At 42.1% G+C, this 18,919-nt stretch overlaps 1 protein-coding gene across 1 annotated transcript in view; it reads right to left on the reverse strand.

The window, feature by feature from the left end:
* LOC138538382 (regulator of G-protein signaling 5-like) overlaps window positions 1-18,919 on the reverse strand; it is a 270,644-nt gene that overhangs the window by 90,181 nt on the left and 161,544 nt on the right. Inside the window, exon 2 of the mRNA XM_069641526.1 lies at window positions 12,421-12,531. Coding sequence (XP_069497627.1) covers window positions 12,421-12,531 — 111 coding nt within the window. The remainder of the gene's footprint in view (window positions 1-12,420; window positions 12,532-18,919) is intronic.

An 18,919-nucleotide genomic window follows, 5' to 3' on the forward strand; every position in this document is an offset into this window, starting at 1 on the left:
TTTAGACATCCATGCACACCCCATCTGAGCACAATTCTGTAATTTTTCCGGTTCCTGGCATAAACACAGTAGCTACAATATGAATAATTCTGGGGTTTGGTCTCAGAACATCTCACGGAGTCCAGCTTAGTCTTCAACTGTGAGCGAATTTTTCATTTTAACAATCTCAAAGTTTCACATTTTTGTCAGTTCGGTACAATATATTATAAGCATTTTTTCTAAAACATACATTTGCTGTGCTTTCTGAATCCACACAATGATTTGTCTCCGCCTCCAAGTTCTGGGCTGACTCAGAGATCACATGTCTTTCTTCCTGCCAGCAGTTTGTGGTCAGTCACACCCGAATTAGCATTTTCTATTCAGCCCAAGGATTCCTTTGTCTGCACTGAGAGCAACAGGCCAGGGTGCCACTCCCAGTTCCTTTTGACACCAGCCTGTCAATCTCTTAGCCAAGGGCAGGTGGAAGTCTCCTTTGTCCAGGGAGAAGGTGTTGAATTCGTTTGAACACAGTATGGGAAACTTTAACTCTTAACCCAATGTCTAAAAATTGTCTTTTCTTATAATATATCTCACATTTTTAACACATTCATTAAACAATTTCTTGCTTCAAGCCTTTTCAGAATACGGTTTTAAATTGTATCCACCTCTTAGCAAGTCTTACTTTGGCATAGTTTGAGTTCCATGTTCAACTTTACTGAAAATGGTTTTAAAACGCCGGCTTCTGGTAGAGGTGAGTAACGGTATTACACCCATTTTTGACAGGTTTCTTCCAGCAAGCAATCCTCAAAAGTATACTTTGTTCAGATATAGATACACTTCTGTGGACCTTATATTTATGTAGATTCCAGAAGGAGAATGATGTTGACCACCCAACAAGGAGGTTGGATCTTTTTGGGTGGATTGTAAGCCATAATTTCTACAAATTTGACACCAAATAAAAACGGATTTTTGAAACCAGCTCTGTTTCTTTTGCAATGATTTTGCTCTGTGAGCAGCCAAATGATGGGTGTTGGCAGTGGTCTCCTGTGTTACCACTGACATAGACAAAAGTAGATGGTGGCCTATTTTTCAGGTTTTCACTGAGCACTTTCTGGTGATTTCTGGCGAGCAGCATGCTTTCCGGCAGCCATTATGATGTTTCTGATGCCAGCAATGCACATTGATGTTGCAGGGCTTGGATTAGTGGGTTAAGATATCCCACAGCCTCAACACCATTGTTCACTCTCTTTTACATGGACTTTTGAAATCAGTTGCAAAGGTCTCCAAGTCTGCACTTGTCAGTGTTAATTGATTAAAAGCAGCAAGGGAAGTTTGGATCTTAAACTTATTTCCCCTCAGGTTGGAATTTGGCGCCCCTCTAGGGTTCTCTGCTGCTGTTCAACATATATGCTAGATTACGCACACGTAGGGCCTGATTCATGGCATTTTCTGCATGGTTCAAAATGACTTTGCACTGGTGAAAAGTGGCTTTGCACAGTCGACACGAACCCCTATTCATGGAACTGTGCAAAGTGTATTTTATCAGTGCAAAGTAATTTTTGCAGTACAAAATGATATTTGCACCGTTCCATGAATCAGGGTTTGTGTCAGCAGTGCAAAGTCATTTTTCAGCAGTGCAAAGTCACTTTGTACTGCAAAAATTACTTTGCACTGACTTTGCACTGATAAAATACACTTTGCACACTTTCCATGAATCGGGCCCTTAGAGAGCACCCATTTGGCACTACTGCAGATGAGACGCAGATATGTCTTTTTATGGGAGTGTGATGTAAGAGTTTGATCACAGTGGAATAAGAACCTCAAATAAAGAATGGATGGAGCATCCTCCTTTAGAATGTTACTAAGCTGGCCAACCATGCAACTGGTGTAGCAATGGTATTCAGCCTTTATAACATTAATGAACATATGTAAATTGTATGTGTGAACTACGTAGGATGGCGTTGATGGCCTCAGAGCAGAATCACAGGTTGGAATAGGAAACGCCATGAGATTCTGCCGCCAACTCAGAATAGAGACGTTTACCCCTTAGAACAACATGAAGTGTTCGTTGTCTCACAATCCAATCATGCAAGCATACTATGCATGGGTCTACTAGCCTTGCAAATCCAACAACTCGCCAACGCCTATAGACTAGCAGGCTGCCTCATTTTTGGTTTAATAAAGGAATTTGGTGTCAGCATTGTAGAATTCCCTTCAATGGCTGGTGATCAGAGGTACACTCACGCTTAGCATGTTAGGCAACACCTTTACATGCAAAGATCCAGCTCTCCATGCCCACCTTCGATGAGATAGTCAGCATGTAATACTCCCATTTCCTTCCTCGTATGTATGGTACACTTGAGGAGCTTGTGTCAAGTGAGTGAGTGAGTGAGTGAGTGAGTGAGTGAGTGAGTGAGTGAGTGACATTTAGAAATCGCAGTTTATGGTCTTCAGCATCTCAGGGCACTAGTCAACACAGACCAGGATGATGACTTAGCTGCAGCAACTGTTTAAACAAAACATGGTTTGGGGATCTTTCTGAAAGACAGAAGAATGTACTTTCTATTGAAGTGTGAGTAGACGTTTTCTGCGAATCAGTGCCCCATTTGCCCTGAAAGTCCTTTTAATTTTGGGCTATTAGGTGTGGCTTGAGACACCTAAAAGCCAAAACTATTGCATTAGACTACAGATAGGGAGGAATGGCATATGAGGAGGGACACACAGCCTGTAGGTGTTGTTTGGTTATGTGCCCACACATTGACTGCCCATGGCCATGCTAATCCCTATGGCCATTCCCATCCACTTCCTGCCCCTCCCCACCCAAAACACATCCCCCTGGGATATCGGCAGCTAGATTTGTCAAGCCTTACCATCAAACTTTGCACTCAAAGTGCCTGCCAGTGTTTTTAAAAGCAGTCTTCCTGAGAGTTAATCACTTAATTGGAGTTGTAAACCCGCTACTGGTGTAATAAAAATGTCTTACCATGTCTGCCTTCAGCCACTCAATTTATAAGCATTGGGAAAGCCAACAGTTTTGGCTGTGTCCAAGTATTAGGCATTTGCCAGGCACTGCTATTCGATGCCCAGGTACTTGCACCATTTCATTTTGCACTTGCTACCATCAATAGGCAGTTAATACCAGTACTACTGTGCCTGGCAAGTGCCTTTCCCATTCCTACACAAAAGCCAAAACTGTTGGCATTGACAATGTATGTTTATAATGTGGATACAATGAGGTTTGGGCCAGATAAGTCTTATGATTAAGGACAAGTGCTAATCTTGCTGGGGCTATTGTTTCACCCAGATAGAGAGGCCCTCATTCCGAGGTTGGTGCTAGTCATGGCGCTTTTAGCGCCATGACAAGCACCAATACCGGTACCGCCACCGACTTGGTGGTATGGGGACTTACCGGCCCAGTCAGACCTTGGCGGGACTGGTAAATCCCCATTTGAAAAGCCATTCCCCATTCCGATTTCCGTAAATTGCGGTACCGTTATTGACCCCGGTATCCGTTTGCGGATCCCGTCCTTAACGCCTGGTAAAACCAGGCGTAAAGGGAGGGACCCGCAAAGGGACCTCAGAATAGGGCTCAAAGGGATTACCGGCACCGGTGTCCTTACCAGTGCCCGGTATCCCTTTGCGCCCTGGTCATAATGACCCCCAGTGTGTCCATTCGGTCCTTAAATAAATGTATGACAAGTTCATGTTTTTTTTTAAATTGGTTGGAAGTGTAGAGTTTAATACAATTTAGACATTATCTCTTCAGGCCTCCCATTAGTCAAATGACTGCATTTTGGGAATAGTGAAGCTTCCTCTGCAAGTGCTTAGAACTCACTCCAAACAGGTCGCTAGGATAATTAAGCCTGAAGCGGCCAATAGTGCCAACCACCAGACTTCATTCCTCTTTTGCCATTGCATGCAGAATCATCTACAGTATAGAGAAGAACCCCATGTCATGCTTCCATGCCTCTCCATTACCAGTCTTTTCATCAGTGATCTTGTTCATGTCTATTTCATTATTTTTTAGTCTTGGTTGTTAGGTGCTGCTTTAGTAGCACATAGTGTGGTCCACACTTAGTGATACTGAGTTTTATAGAGTATGGGAGGCATTGTAGTGGAAGGCAAGGAGGGTTCAAGTTTTCCTTAAGCTATGCATCCGTTTTTTTGCACATGGTCTTCAATTGATGGTAGCAAGGGGTACCATCTGCTACCTCTGTCAATCTCCTTGGTAACCCCGGAACTGCTTCGGCTACCTGCGACCTAACAGCCCTCAAACCTAGATTTCAAAAAGTCACTTATTGCTGACTTTGAAAATAATGTTGGCTTGAAATAAGTCACTTTATTTTTGGCACTTTAGGTGTGTTCGGTCTCATTCACTTTTTCAAAATAATGACTGCTTGTAGAGTGTGAGCCAATGCCACAGAAATAGTGCATGCTTTATCCACTGGCACACGGAAAATGCCATCTTCCAAGCTTTATCCACTGGCAACCGGAAAATAACATGTTCCACAATAGCACTTGCCATGCATCTTCAGAATTATAAGTGTCGAGTGAGCTGCATTCTTCCGTATGTTTAGTGTGTGTTTGCATGTTTCTAAGCATAGTATCTCTGTGTTTGCAGTTTGCTTAAGTGTGATGTTTTATATCTTGTGTTTCACACTTCATTGTAAACTGTGCAAAGAACATATCTATCTATGTTTGTCATTTTGGGAAATTGACTTTTTATGCAGTATGTACACGTACGTGTAGATAGCTCAGTGAACTAAGAGCTTGCCACTGGTAACTGCATTTATTCTGCATTACACCATAATAAAGCGTACTTATTCTAACCAATAGGTTTCAATGAAGATTTGTTTTCTTCATATTATTATATTGATTTTAGAATGTGGTTTGGTGCGTCACATATCTGCTTTATGAAACACAGACCAGTGTTTTAGCTCAAAATATGGCACAAATACCTGAATATGTTGACTTAAAACTGAACATTGTCTGATTGGAGATGCCGTCTCTTGGGAAGATTGGAGAGAGTAAACAGCTAGTCAGAGCAGAATTCATAGCTGCACTACTTGATAAACATGTGTGATCCTGGGTACATCTCTTTACTTCAAAGGGCCTCATTTTTGTTAGCTTCTCAATTGAGGTCATTTGCAAGTGATTTAGATCAGATTGCACTTTACACATTGAACCAGTTTAAACATGTATTTAGAATAACTGGTTTTACCTCTCTTAAGATGAAAGTACATTTGTGATTACGGCTCAACTTGCACTTGTGAGGCTGTATCTTGCATATGATGCCGATGTGTGGCATATGAGGCTTAACCTAGCATTGGATATCACTAGTTGGCTGTTCATGGCCGTGTTTAGCATAAAGCAAGTTCCTGGCATGTGAGGCAGTTGCTAGAATATTTTGACTATGCCTGGCATTTAAGGTTTTACCAGAAATAAGATGGCAGTAGCCTGCCATGTGAGGATGTACTTACATAATAAAGCAGTGCTCCTAGCTTATGGTGGGCCAGCAGGGTGTGCCACTAGCACACCATGGCTGTGCTAATTACAGATGGAGGTAGCCGCATGATTGATACATGGTTAAAAGTAAAACAGCATTTTTCCTGTTTTACCACTGCTTGTTATTTTATTAACAACACATTTATGTCGTTTTATATTTAACTTTTGTGAAGACACATCATACGAAATCGCTACATGTGATGCCACCCTATTTTGATTTTAGGTTGGACGGTTTTACATCCCCCACCAGTGGGCTTTGGAAAAATCTCCTTAACAATCGAGAAGGCAGAACAATGACAATCCCACGGAGGGGACTGCCTAGGAAATCATTTGGTGTATTTTTTTTTGCTAGAATAAGGGTGGACTTGATAGTATTATGAAAACATTTGTTGAGCAAAATTGGAGAACTCTTTCCTAGCAGCTAAGAGTTAGCCAGGAGACTAATGGACCCATAATGAATAGGTTTTAACGTTTTGTTCCCATCACCTTTGAACTTTGGATGTTAGCGTACAGTGTCTCTTCGCCCGTGTGTGAGCCAGAGGCGTAGCCAGGATTTTCTAGCAAGTGAGGCTTGAAGCTATCGTAGTTGGGGCCACCGCAGTGGCATTAATGCCTGTAAATGCCCATACAGCGCTACTGAGTGGGCATTTACAGATTTTGAGTGGGCCTTGCCCGCCCAAGCCCTAACGTGCCTATGCTTCCGGTGTGAGCTGGTTGGACGAGCAATTGCCTCACCGTTTAGCTAACATAAGGTGTGGTTGTGAGCGGATATCTTAGCTTGCTGACCTTTGTTGAGTGCTAGAAAGGGGTGGTGCCCAGATCGTTAGGTGATTGCATATACATTCTAGCCTGAGTCACTGTATTAGAAGTGATTATATATATATTTTTTAACCGCACGTTTGAGTTACCTTGTTCACAGTTAATGGCAGCAGGCTGGGCCTGCGCTGCAGTGGTACCCTCAGCGGGGTTTGATTGGGGTTGTCGCCTGTAAGGGAATCATGATTCAACATTGAGTAATAATTGAGTGACCCTATGGCTTTCATAAGGCTGCTTGACATATGGTAGCGAATAGTTTTTACCTGTATAAAAGTTTCGTCCTGTAAAGTGGATTTTTAGTCCTCTTTGGTTGAAAGTAAAAAGTCATTCCTTGGAGTTATCTTCGGTACATGAACGCCTCTTGGAGTGTAAAGCTTCTCTGATTCACGTGGTTGCCTGTAACATTAAGGTTTGTGGAAGATAATCTAAATTACTCCTACAGGCTTGCGTTGCACAGAGTGCCTGCTAAGTGACCCCAGATTTGGAGTACTAAGTCAAGGGCACGGCATTGGGTGCAATTGTTTCTTACCTTAGTTAAGTCTGTGGTCAGACATAAATCCTCTCCAAGAGGGCGGCAGTGATCCGCTCGGTCATTCTGCCGCCGCCATGTTGGAGGAGTATATTAATATCATTTAAGTGCCCCTGTGATGTCACCACCTCATGTGAGATTGATCAGTGGCTTGTCTATTCAGCGCCTGATCACTGTCATTGAGCCAAGTTGTGGCATTAGCCTTTATAGATTTATTCTGGATGTGAAATTAACATTAGCTTTGTCGGATGTGCATCGTCCGTAGGTGTATGTGTCTAATGAGCTTGTTGCAAGTATCATTAATGATGTTGTATGCACGTCATTCCGTAAGTAGAATCCCCTAGTGGGCTAGTAGGAGGCCTGTTAAATAATAGCTTTGTTATGCATTCCGTATTAAGGAAAAATCCATGTGGCTAAAAGAACGTATCAGAATGGAACACAATTATCTCATTGCAAACATAATATGTGTTTTTACATGGCAAAACTGACCTACACTAGGGCATCCAGTCGGGACATATTTTCTTACTGTGACATTGCATTTTTTACTGCCAAGGCCAACAGGAGTACATTCTTTTCTGGTAAGAATAGCATATATTGGAGAAGTCTGCATGGACATATATGTTTTTATATTGGCATATATTGTTGTGAACGGCATCATGAAAATGTATTGGGGAATGCTCTTGTGCACAGTTGGTGAGTTGCATCTACTGAATGTATTGATGATTATGGAGGACAGTGAGCAGAACAAGTTTTACCTCAGTGTTGAGCTGCAGTGATATGAAAGTCAAAAATATAAACTACATGTGGAATGCCACAGATGTATCCTGCCCTGAGTGAGGGATTGGGGGGTGGCGACCAGATAAGAGCATAGGCCAGTGTCTTCTGTAGGAAAGCACTGTATCAAATGTTGGCATGAGGTTGTTGCATAGATTCATAATCACGTGTTCTGTCATTAATGACATTGTCAGTGCTCTCCCTCATTCAGCATCTTAAATGGTCATGTTTACAAGAAAGTGATAAGTCATTAGGTATCTCAACCCAAGGGATTGCAAGGACCTCTTGTGTTAACACACCTGAAATATGTTACAATTGTAGCTCAACATGTATTCATAAATAATTAAATGTTGTTACTAAATAAATGTTCTTCATAATAAGGTCGTTCTTGATTGTCAAATTCATTTTGGATGAACTTGGGAGTCAAGAATTACTTTATTATGTCAGAATATTTTTTCAGTAACACCATTTGGATTATTTATGAATACACGTTGTGCTGCAATTGCAACATATTTAAGGCCTGTTGAACACAAGTGGTCCTTCCAATCCCTTTGATTGAGATACTTAAGGACAGATATCACATTTTATTTTTCGTACCACGGTGCAAGTGGGATTCTTTTGCAACAGGACAAGTATTTTCGGAAAAAGCACATTCAGAGCTTTGCATGTTTACAAGAAATAAATGGGCCTTGTAACCTGTGACATGCTCTAACAACCTGACAACCGTCATTTTTGATGAGCAGTAATAAAATCGGGCGCCATCTTGCAGGATCTCCCAGAGTGTTGATGACAGGAGGGAGGATGTGCGCCCCCGTGTTATTTCAAGCCTTGGGTAAATACTGCTTCAGCGGCCCACCTTTGACACTCCAAATGTAGAGGATAATCCGCAGGACCACCAAAGAGCATTCCAGAGGGCTGTGATCGCTCCAGAGACACAGCTGGCGAGTGAGCCAGGAACACTGTGTGCTGGGAGGTTAGTGCCACCTCATCAGCCACTGTCCTGATCACGCTGCTGCCTGCACTTGATCTGCAACAGTTCAGAAGCATAATACCCAATTTGCCCGCAAGGGCTCGTTTAATAAGGCTAATAACCAATAACCAGGGCACATCACAGCAGCGAGAGCACAAGGAAGAGACATCTGCATGGTTTTTAATTTAGGCAGATTGCCTCGAGGACAGAAAGCCTGCTGGCTTTACTTCCCTGCGCAGCTCTCATTCTCCCTCCGCAGCTGGGCTTCAAAGATAGATCTGGCAGGGAAATACGTGATGTACTTAATGTATCAGTCCATGTAATTAATGGGGAGCACTGTGACGGTCTACTTGCTCTAACTTCTGAAAACTCAAACCTGAGCTATAGGAAATTAATTAGAAATGCCATATCACTCTTAGACCCTATCCACTGTGCGGAGCATCACTCTGATTTAAAAATAACATTAGAAAACGTGACTCCCGTTTTCTATGGTACCAATAAAACAAAGTGCCTTGTTTCCGTACAGTCACATGGATGCAAATGAAGTTCCATTATTGGTTGAATTAAAATCAAGGGGGTGCCCCAAGAGGACTAGCATCTCCTATTAGCCCACGACCTAATGACATCACTAGCAGTGGCATCACAAGATCTATGCTGCCAATCACTTCATGCAAAGTTGCATCAAACAGCCTTTGACTCTGTTGAGCATAACTGATGTGAAAGTGTGGCACCAGTATTTAACATTAAAAATCTTGACAGAAGCAAATACAAAGCAGTGTTTGTAACAATACCCTAAAGCATGTCCATGAAGGAACTCTCACTAAGCACGTGTGCCTTGCTCCAGCCGCCATCTGAAGCACCATCTTCTTCATGGCTGCTCCTGTAAGACGATCAACCAAACCCAGATGTTTCCCAAACAGTGACCTCAGAGCCTCTACATAGAATTCACTCACCTGTGCATCCTGGTACGAGCTCTCTGCAAACGAACTCTGACCGCCGACTGAACCTGGGGACCTCCCAATCCGTGCATCGTGAGTAGAGGATTCGAGAACTCAGCCGCCTTCCGTTCGACTCAACATCAGCTTGCCACTGGGCCATCATGACTGCTGCATCCTCGACCCAAGTTGACACCACAATCAGCGCAGAGAAGCCTGGTTCAATGCCATTGAGCCACCAAGACATTTGCAAAGGTACTCTTGACTGATATCTGCCCCCGATCTATCTCTTGGCCCTAGAGACTGCTTAGGTCACTTTGAACCCTTTTTGCTCACAAGTACATATTATTTTTCAAGCCCATTGTTGCTTTTGCTTACCTTTCCCCCTGATTCATTACTCCAAGTGCTGCCTCTACTTTCTTTGCTGACTCTGTGTTCTTTTTCAGGGTAAGTTTTGTGTACTGTTTTTCTAGTTAGTTATTATTGTACAAGCTGTGTTTAATTAAAATGTATATATTCTTTACAGAATCTTGATTGGACGTTCCTTTATTTTGCACTGTTATACTTTGCTCTTTAGGTTGCTACTGAACCACATTCACATCGACGTTACCACAAAAGGCAAAGGAGGTATGTCTCTTGACTGTCCCTGTTTTACCTTTATGATTGTGTTGGCTCTTGGTTTGTAGAAGTGTGAGGGCTGAGTGGGTGTTTAGTCACACCAAAGTAATCTGCCTTTCTGCTCACTATGCTTCACTCCTACTTCCCTCACTTATTTATTTAGTCCCTCAAGGCTCTGTCCTGGGAACACTGCTATTCATACCCGGGAAAGTGCGCTCAGCCAATCAGGTGGCTGGAACGGCAGGAGAGAATACACAAACCCCGACCGCTGTTCCAGCCACCCGAGGCCCTACCCCGGGTGATGCTTTTTTCCTAACATGGGGCTCTCCCTGTTGCCTTCCCAGATTATAAAAACCCTAATTCCCCTTTCCCCCTACCCCAACTTACCTGCGGGACCTGGGCCTTGCTTTGCAGTCCCAGATGCTGCTCCCATCTGGCTGCCGCCATTAAAATAGACACAGGACTAGGTCCCTTTTCACGGAAGCCATTTTGGAACAGGTTTTCCATGGCCGCCGTCATTCAAAAAGGGACCTAGTCCCTTTTCTATTTGAATGATGGCTGGTTTTTTTTTTGTCGAGCGGGAGATGGGCTCACGTTGAGCTCATCTCCCATCAGAAGAAAAAAGAAAAACTATCCGCACCCCAGTAAATCCCAGGATGTAAATAGCTTTCACGCCCTGGATGGGGGTGTACATGTGGTTTAATGGCCTGCCGCCCGAGCTGATGCCCTTGCTTCGCTTGGGCCTACTAATGCTCGGGCCGGTGGGCCATTAAACCCCATGTCCGCCCCCAGCCGGGGCGTGAAAGCTATATTCACACACTACAGATTCTCGCTTGGTAAATGTATCTCCCCTTTTCAGCTTCCCTTACCACATGGCCGCTGAAAACAACCACATATTATTTTTATTCACTGTATTTACCATTGCCTCTCCTCACACATCTCTCTGCTACCAGATACTAGATGGCATTTCAATGTGTTTGTTTAACTACTCAATGACCAAAGTAATCTGACTCTCTGCTCAGCATGCTTCACTCCTACTCCCTCACTCATATATGTTGCCATCTGTTTTGTCCGGTTGTCCAATCACCATCCCCCATAGACTGTAAACTTAAATTCCTGTTTAAAAACAGTCCTGTACTTCACCAATATATCCCCTCCATTGCTACTGCTTGCAGGCTAAACTTTCCTAACAGCAGGTTAATCCATAATCTTCTGCCTCCATTCGGTTAAAGCTTGTAACATACCCTTGTGTTCAGCCATTTCGACATTTGCTCCGCGTTACTCCTGGGTCTGACTTTCTACTCCTTCCCCCTTCAAAACATTTCTAAACTTTGCTACTCGCACCCTTTACAACCTACCCATTCCTCCCTTGATTTTAAATCCATCCTTGGCCTAGCTCCTCCTTGCCTTGCTGTCTCCACTTCCTGCTATTCCCCTACTTGCTCAACATGGTAGAGCTCACTACTACCACTACTCAATCTTTCTGTTCCCTACACCCATTGTACTGCATCCAACTTCCTTTCTTTCACCCTCCCTGCACACTTATTCTGCATTCCTTTTTTCCTGGACACATGAAACTTTGCCACAACCCTTTCCTTAAAATCTGCCTTTAAACTAGATTTTGTTCTCCCTTGAATGCGCTACTAATCCCACCCACCTCATTATTCCACCGCTATAAGTCCTCTTTCTCCCCTGCTGTTGTTATTGTAAATACTGCAAAATAATCAATGTAATTCTATTCACAGTCTGTAGCTTACTTATGTTGTTAATCAGTGTTCTACCCAGTATCTTTGCCCATTATATAATACCACTTCCACACCTGGAACTAAATGTACTCATGTTTAAAGTCACTCCCATATAAGGCACCCTGCAAAGATCTTGCTCCTGAGATTGTTGCATTCTCTTGCACAGTGCTTCTATGCAAAGTACTTACATTTCTAAACCAAAGCTCAGAGAAAAAAATGCAATTCATTGGACGTTGACTGTAGAACACGATCAAGCCTACTGGATGGGATGATGTTAAGGACCAGCTCCTTATTACACTATGAGAAGATTTTATGTGACATTGCATAGTAGTGATAGGCAATGTCTACAGCACCAGCTGGGCCCTGAAGCAAGTTGCAGGCACTGTAACACGTTATAAAACTCCATTCAACAAAATGAATTAAATAAAGCCTTTAGTTAATAAGAAACAACAACATGGATATACATGGGCATAACGCAAAGTATGTCAATAAGTGATGAGGGGCACAGTTAGTGGAAAGTGGACAAGAAGGGCTATTTTCATTGCATACTTGGGAGTCTTGATTGTCTTCTGCTGTTTTTCTGGGTATGGGATGATCAGGTCAAATGCGGATTCCGGTTTCTGGAGCAGAGTGCCTAACTTGGTCTTGATGTCCTTTGCCCTGTGGAGGAAAAAAGTGATGCGTCATTATCACTGTAGAACATGTCTGATACTGTGCTGTTGTCATGGCAATGGAAAGACAAGCTGGCCCCTAACAGGCATAGGGGCTGATCCGCAGAGCGTGTTTCTATGATATCGCACCATTACAGCATGCTTCTGTGAATCAGGCCCCAGGCCTTCTTTGTGCTGCTGAGCAAAATAATGTTGGCATCACTTTCAACATCGCGAATGCATGCAAATGAAAAATGGAAGCATCAGAAATGGACAATTTAAAACATGTTGGACTTGCTCTATTCATATTCAGTGAATATCGATGCGTATTGATACACAACATTACTGCATCATGCTGTCACATGGGCTAACATATTTTATTCGTATTTGTCATTGTTTTGAGTGTACAGTATGAGTGTTGTTTTCATGCAGCTTGTATAGAATGTTGTATTCTAGGATGTGCACTTCCTTCCTCCTCGGTGTCATGGTGTTCAACTCTTTTCGGTAAGTCCGCTGTGCAGTAGCTTGATCTCCATTCCTTGATTTGCAACAAAACTGTGTAGTAAGTACACTCTTGCATGCTTTCGTTGTGTGTGTGCATGCTTTGTTACATGGCTATATACTTAGTATTTGGTGCGTCTACAGTGCAAAGGTTGTGCACGTACTCAGTCGCTGAGCAGTCTGCACAGCTACAGTGGGGGCAGCGTAGGTAACAGTGATTCATTTGCCATGCAGCTACATCGATAGGAAAAATGGTTGCACTCCATTGGTAAATCATTGTGAGAAACTGTGGGTGTTAGGAGAGCATCTATTGCATAGCATCAAGGTGGGTATGGATACTTTCTTACACATTGGCCGAACAGTCGCGGTTACTTAAAAGTCAGTCTTGCAAATTATTCTGTTTCATTCTGCACTTTCTGCCTCAACTCAGTCTGTCCTAAAACTGTGATGCATGAAACAAAAACCCTGAAGCTGCAGTGATATGTCCATGCAGAGAACACCACCATATGTGTGATACTTGCCCATGCAACGCTTTTACATTTTCTCAAGAGAGGTCAAAGCTAGAGGATTTTCATTTCTGGGTTTCAATACTATAATTTCTAATAACATCAGAAGTTGATCTTAAAATACCTTTGGTGGGAAAGACCTACCAAGAGCCGCTACCCAATGGCTTACCCAACGATTTGAAGCCAATAGTTGGATTGCATTCAACTTCTGTACTTTCCTCTTGAGTTCATTATCCCCTTTCGAGTGTTATATACACAATAAAGCTAAAAGATATACCCAGAAGTCATTTATTGGCCCGTGTTCATAAAGAAGTCTATTACAGTCAAGCAGGGGAAACCCAACACAATGGTTTGTGATGTCATTGTCATATGTGACATTCTAGGTAAAGGGGGCGAGTGTTGGAATGCAGAGGTGATGAGACTATAGACAATCAGGAAAGGAACTTTTTCTTATACCTGTGGAACAACACTGTTTCTTCCTTCTTTCCTTACTACTTTCAACTTATTTGGACTGTTGATCCAAGGATATTCATGAGGTCTTCACCTATTTGACAGAGAAGGCTGATTGAAAGCCTTCTGGCTGCAGCAATATCTCTGTGTTTCTGTCATGGAATTCCCATATCTTCTCCGTTAGATACTGACGTCCGAAGCCACAGTACAACATTCTGATATGGAATTGTGTGACAGCTTGCAATACTTTAAAATATTTATGGTATCTTCTATATTTAAAGTACTGTGTGGTGCATTTAAAGGCCCCAAGCAGAAGTCCTTTTCACATGGATAGCAAGATTTTGAACACTGAAACAAAAACGGCCTGACCTTTGTTGTTGTTTTTCAAGTAAATTTAAAGAGCCATGTAGAAAGGGGCCTACCTGTCATTACCAATGGGTAAGCAAGCAGCATTTTAATTTTCAAAATAAGGAGGAATCAAAGATCTGTGTCACATGGAAAACAGGACTGATTTTTAAACATTGAAAACAAAAACGGCCTGCACACATGTGTGCAAATAAAATCAGTTTTAAAAAGTAAAACTGAAAAAAACATCACTGCTCACAGGTAAATGTCAGGAAAACAAAACATAATGTGCACGTTGACCAAAAGTAATGAATATTTTGTTTCAACTACATAACTCCAGTGACAGAGCCACTTTGTCTTCATGGAAAATGTCAGCCCAATGCAGACCCCTTTGTTGGCTGTGGGCAAAACTTCACAAGGACATTTCCCATTCCCAACCTAGATGTCACATCTCTTATCTAATGACCAACGGCAATAAAACGTCCTGCTAAAGGTGGCAAAATTCAGTGTTCTCCAGATCTGCTGTCTCTGAAAGCATTGACTTCAAGAAAAGTTACCCTTGGCTGGATCATGACTAATATGTGTGAAAATGGGGGCACCAACGTAAAAGAGAAAGCTTCAAACACAAAGGAGACTGATAAAAAAAAACAACTCTGGGCACAGGCTGACCCAGTGAAAACAAATGGCTGGAAGGCAGGAGTCAGGGCCATTAATCCCACATGAAGATTCACAATTAATTTAAAAGTACTATTATCATTTAGGCTTTTTTCGCAGCCATCATAAGGTGGATGCATTTCATCTATGATCCATTTTTTTAATGTCATTTCCAGGCGATTTTTGGGATATAAAATTCATCTTCCTGTCACTCTGGGAACTGTAATGGCCAATTAACCTATGTTTCTGGCTGATCTGAACATGTTCCAAATGTGAGAATTGATGAGTGGGTGGAAAATGAAATTAGGGAGATGCTTCATAACTTACATATTCATAACTGGTGAGCTTTTTATGGAAATGGCAGAAAGGTGCCACATGGCCGTGTTACATGGTATGGATTTGGTGATCGGCTTATCTAATTCTCCATGAGTAGCTGAACCAGAAAGTGTGTTTAGTATGGCGGTTGTTAATAAAATTATGAAGTTGTGATACATAACTAGTTTTTGCCAAAAAGTTGAAAGGAGAACAAAGGTGGTTACAAATGGGAATTGCCATATGTTGCTTCAGACCCCTAAACCAATCCTGACTTTGAGGCTGGGTTTGGGAGGAGAGAGAAGGGTAACTGTTCAATCCTAGTGGCAGGAATTATTGCAGGGTACCTCCCCAAGGTTGTAAAATTGGTGGTGTCATCGCTGCTATTTAAGGCAGACTAAACTAGGACAGGAGACAGAAAAAAAGGAGACAAACAGGAAAAGAGAAAAAAGGGGAAAGACAGGAACAGACAGACAAGAGACAGACCACCAGGACAGCTGCAACTTACCATCTGACATCTGTAAGGAGACACCAGAGGAGATTTCTGAGAGTGCATCTGGGTGGAGCTGTCTAGCACGAATACCTCCATGTATCAGCACGAATACCTCCATGTATCATGTATTATACGACCAAAGCGATATATGTAACATTCACAATGTGTCAACAACTTCTACCATGCCTGTAACATGTAACTAAGTTTAATGCAAGTAACAGCGCCTCAATGCCTCTGGGCTGCTTGCGCGCTATATAAATGTAAATAAATAAATAAATAAATAAATATTCCTAGAAAGGCCTCAAAGCTAACTGAGTCCTATGGTGGAGAGCGGGAGGCCATCATTGAGAGTCTAGTGACCAGACCCCTGCTCTATCTTTCCAGAGTATCCTGAGATGCAGCTTGCTTTCCTACCACTTAAATAGAGGCTTGCTATGTCAGTTGAACTTAGCCCTGGGAAACCAAAAGTTGGGGGAGTCTGATTGTCTTGAATCCTTTCCCTTTATAGTGGATGGGGGCCACAACTGTGTAGATCCTTAGCCTATTTAACCAAAATTATTAATTTAATTAATTCCCCATTTGGCGGAACACTACAGGGGGAATGTTGTTAAAATTTGAAATTAACAAAGCTCACTTCCCAGTTTGCGCTGACAAATTTAGCCTATAATTTAATTGGGTAATCATTTTAGTCCAGCTGACCCAGACTTCTTCATGGAAGAGGGGTGTCTTAGTTCTTAAATCAGTCTAATCATTTTATCCAGCTTCCCTAACACAGGCCATTCAGTAAGGGTGGTCTGAAATCCAATTAAAATGTAATAAAACTCCCCAAAGTATTACCATTTTTATGTCTGACTTCCCAACATAGGCCAAAGCAAGGGTGGGGGTCTGAAAAACAAACCAATAAATCACCCTATGTCTTTTGGGTGAAATCATCATTACCAATCATGAAATCCCATTGCTAGCCTTTTACACCTGCAGGAAAATTAATATCTCGCAACATTACATGATAAGTACCTTTGTTATTGATCAGTGTAATTATTTTGTGTTTTGTGAAGTGAAATTTGCAGAAACTGAAGAATTGTGATCGTGCTCTTTTTAAATTCACTTTTGTCATTTATTTATGCTGAGAGAAGTTGATTGTGTTGTGCCACGGATAAAGTGGCATTTGATATTTTCATGCTAATTTCTATTACTTTTAACTTAAATAAATACCAATATATTTCCCGTACACAGCCTGGTTCTTGGCAAATTGTTAGCTCAGGAGAGGGACCCAAGGGGCATGACGTGTGTCTGAGATAGGGCTAAAAAAAATGTGTTAAATAGTTTGTTGCTTACCATTTGAGTGGGGAGGGAAGAAACTCCCCGTGTTGAGGTTAGCTTCTCAATAAACTGTTAAAGTAACGTCTGAATATATTTACAAGCTAATGTAGACTGTTATGTCTCTGAGCGATTTCTTTTTTCATAACTATCATAAATATGACCAGTATTCTCTTTTATGACTTCTTATTATTTTACTTACTATCGTACAGCTATTTCTTTCATAGCAACTGCTTCTATCCTCTTCTCTCGTTTTAGCTGAATAAACAATTACTTAGTTTGTTAGTATTTATGTTTCTGTTGTTGAGGTCTACGTTAACGTCCAAGCACTGGTTTGTATAATGCTTACATGTGCTGTTCTGTCACAAAATGGCAAAAGAAAATTTTTACTGGTTAAGCACTCATCAATGGACACAATTCTTTGCATACTGTAAATTATTATAGGCAAAAGATATGTGAGGAAACAAAAGAGGGGGGCAAAGTCCATGCCCTGTGTTTGTATCTCAACATGAGATATGGTTCAATACTGTCATCACCCACCAAGACACGCCCTGACCCCCAAAATGTCTCCTACCCACTCTGATGGGGCTGTAGAAGGTTGTACGTGAGAGATTGTATTTGCTATATGGAAACATATTCCTTATTCTGGCCTCTGAGCTGTGAAGACTCAGAATCTCACGTCATTCTCTAGCTGATGCTGCCTTCTGTTCTTCGGCTTCCCCTTTTTTTCTTTTTGTGTTTTATATAATTTACCTTGACCTAAGGTCTTTAGCAAAAATTAGCAGTACAAAGCCTTCTGCATCTTTGTTAAGGAGGCACATGGTAAGAAGTCCAAACCTCATATGCCCATTTTCATCTAATGGGCATCTAATGTTCTTCTCTGCAAACCTTTGTTAATCAGGTACAGTGTCTCCAAGCATGGACGTTTTCGCATGAGAGAGCTGGAGTAAATTAGATGAATGATGAATTAGATGAGTACCGGCTGCAAGCGATATTAGGATAGCCGTAGCCATGGTAATCACATATGTGCATACACGGGTACAGTAGCTATCAACAATTGGTATGGTGTCCATAAAGGGTCGCCGTCTATCATGTCACTTGAACCCCTCACTCCTTCTATTCTGGATCTCCTTCACTTATGCCAGTGTGCTGTGCCACACTCAGCAGTACGCCTCTTCTTGCCACACTTCCCTCATAGAGTGAGGAAAGGCATGTCAAGCCTGCTACTGAGTACTGCACAATGACAGCATAATGGCAACTGGCACCCTCTTGTTCCTTTGGGCCAGGGAAGGCACATGGGATTCAGAATAAATGCTTGCTTTATGGAGTGACATTAAGTCAGTTGAGTGCGACCTACGTGTTTTCTACTGGCGTGGCATCACAGTAGAGGAATACGACATTTGGAAACATATTGTTGACAATGGTTTTCAGTGAAAGTCCTGCACATCCATCTGATTCCTAAGTACATTTTCTAAGCCTCAAAGTATTTGTAAAGTGGTGTTTAGGTCAAACTTTTATGATGATCACACTTGCATGCTTAGAGAAACAGATCATGTGCAATATCCTTTAAACATTACATTAGGCCCCGATCTCCATGAAAGCTCAATATTCAAGTACTGAGCTTGTTGAACTCTCAAACAGTAATACAGAATCAATCCATTTGTTTAACCAAAAAGTACACATTTGGGGTCATTACGACCCAGGCGCTAATTGCGCCAACTTTACCACCATGGTGTAAACTACGTTTACACCATGGTGGATGGTGGATTTACCGCCCCATTCCAAGGTGAGTGGGGCAGTAAATCCCCATTTCCCATTTT

Source organism: Ambystoma mexicanum, chromosome 1q, assembly GCF_040938575.1.
Source record: "Ambystoma mexicanum isolate Mex_15411 chromosome 1q, UKY_AmexF1_1, whole genome shotgun sequence".
NCBI lineage: Eukaryota > Metazoa > Chordata > Amphibia > Caudata > Ambystomatidae > Ambystoma > Ambystoma mexicanum.